Below are 1656 nucleotides of genomic sequence, written 5' to 3' on the forward strand. Positions count from 1 at the left end.
CCCCCCCCCCCAACCCCACCATTGCTTGACAGGAAAACGAAAACACATTTTAACAATTAACATACCACACATGACCGTCCACCAATAATATTAAATCCCAGGGATCCAGATTCTCGGTGGAGTAGCAGAGTCAATGCGGTCGTCTCTTCTCCCTACAATGCACAGGTAAAAGAATTCAGCATGTCACACAGAGAGCCTTGTGTATGCTCAGTCGAGCAGCGTTAAGCGCTGGGTAAATATACATCGCCAAAAAAGCAAATAATAAAACCAAGAAAAGCTCTCAGCAGCCGGGGCTGAAATCCCACTTCTGCCATCAATAACGATTATTTTTACACGGAGAGACTCATGTGAGGTTTATTAGTCACAGCAAATGGTTTTTTTTAAAGAGTACCTGTCACTTATAGCGTGGTGGTCATTTTGTGAGCTGGATCAATCCTACAGCCATGTCACGGCTTTGCTTTTTTAACATATACAAGCTTATTCTATAAAGGATTCTAAATTCTTAAGTTCTCATATTAAAGAGGAACGCTGCAAGGGTTAAGTGCTCATTTTGGTCCAGGGGTGCCCCCAGCCTCTTCTCGTCTGAGCCCCAATGACCTCATAACGTCCATGCAAGGTCTATTCACTTGCATTAGACGTGGGGACACCGAGGGACATGTGACTTCGGTCAAAGAATTCGGGATCACTAAATGGCGGACCACAATCCTAGGCACGGACCAAGTATCGGTTCTGTTCAGACCGCCCTCTGCCTGCCGGAGGAAAGTATTGGGGCACTCTGATGGGGACAACCAAAGTAAAGGGGGATCTCTGATGCAGACAACTAATGTCAGAATCCACTCTGCTGACATTGGAGAAGTACACCTGTATTGCTGCCTCCCAGAAAAGAGGAGTCACCCAGCTCACAAAGATGGCTACCTTTGTTACTTGTAGGAACAGGTCCAATGCCTACTTATGGGATACATTGTCAACGTATATAAAATAAAAACATAAAAGCAACAACAAACTATAGTTAAATATAAATATTTCATATACAAAGATAAACAATGCAGAAAGATTGTTATCACTGAATTGCAAACATGTGTGATGACTTAGGACAACCAATTTGGGATAGTTCAGCAGTAACCAGCAAAAACAAAATACACAATATATATATATATAGTAAAGTACAGGCTACAAGTGAAAAGCTGGTAAAATATTTTGCCATTTTATCCAGAGATTATGATTAACTGGACCTGTTTTTATAAGGCAAAGGACACTAAATGGTGGGCCGCAGTCCCAGACACGGACCAAGTAACGGTTCTGTTCAGACTGCCACCTGCCTGCTGAAGGAAGGTATTGGGGCACTCTGATGGGGGCAACCAATGTAAGGGGAATCTCTGAGGGCCCATTCACATCAATTGCCGTGCGTTCCAGAGCGGCAGCTACTGGAACGCACAGCAATCGCTCACAAAACCTCCCCCTTCATTTTGGGACAGTAGGGGCGTGGCGGTGCATCGAAGTCAATGGCACTGCAGTCCCCGCCGCCTGCAGTGCAATCGGACACGTGGCAAAACATTGCCTGCATTTTGGTCCACTGCAAGCGCAAAAAAATGCTGCTCGCTCTATTTTTTGCGTTCACAGTGGACCGGAACACAGGCAATGTTTTTCCATGCATCC

The 1656-nt window shown here is 45.0% G+C and overlaps 1 protein-coding gene across 2 annotated transcripts in view; it reads right to left on the reverse strand.

The window, feature by feature from the left end:
* PDZRN3 (PDZ domain containing ring finger 3) overlaps positions 1-1656 on the reverse strand; it is a 232581-nt gene that overhangs the window by 209227 nt on the left and 21698 nt on the right. Inside the window, exon 2 of one of the 2 annotated variants that reach the window (XM_018557975.1) lies at positions 66-152. The exons of the other annotated variant lie outside the window; for it this stretch is intronic. Coding sequence (XP_018413477.1) covers positions 66-152 — 87 coding nt within the window. The remainder of the gene's footprint in view (positions 1-65; positions 153-1656) is intronic. 2 annotated transcript variants of the gene reach the window in all.

The sequence above is a fragment of the Nanorana parkeri genome, unplaced genomic scaffold, assembly GCF_000935625.1.
Source record: "Nanorana parkeri isolate BGI_ZX_2015 unplaced genomic scaffold, ASM93562v1 scaffold314, whole genome shotgun sequence".
NCBI lineage: Eukaryota > Metazoa > Chordata > Amphibia > Anura > Dicroglossidae > Nanorana > Nanorana parkeri.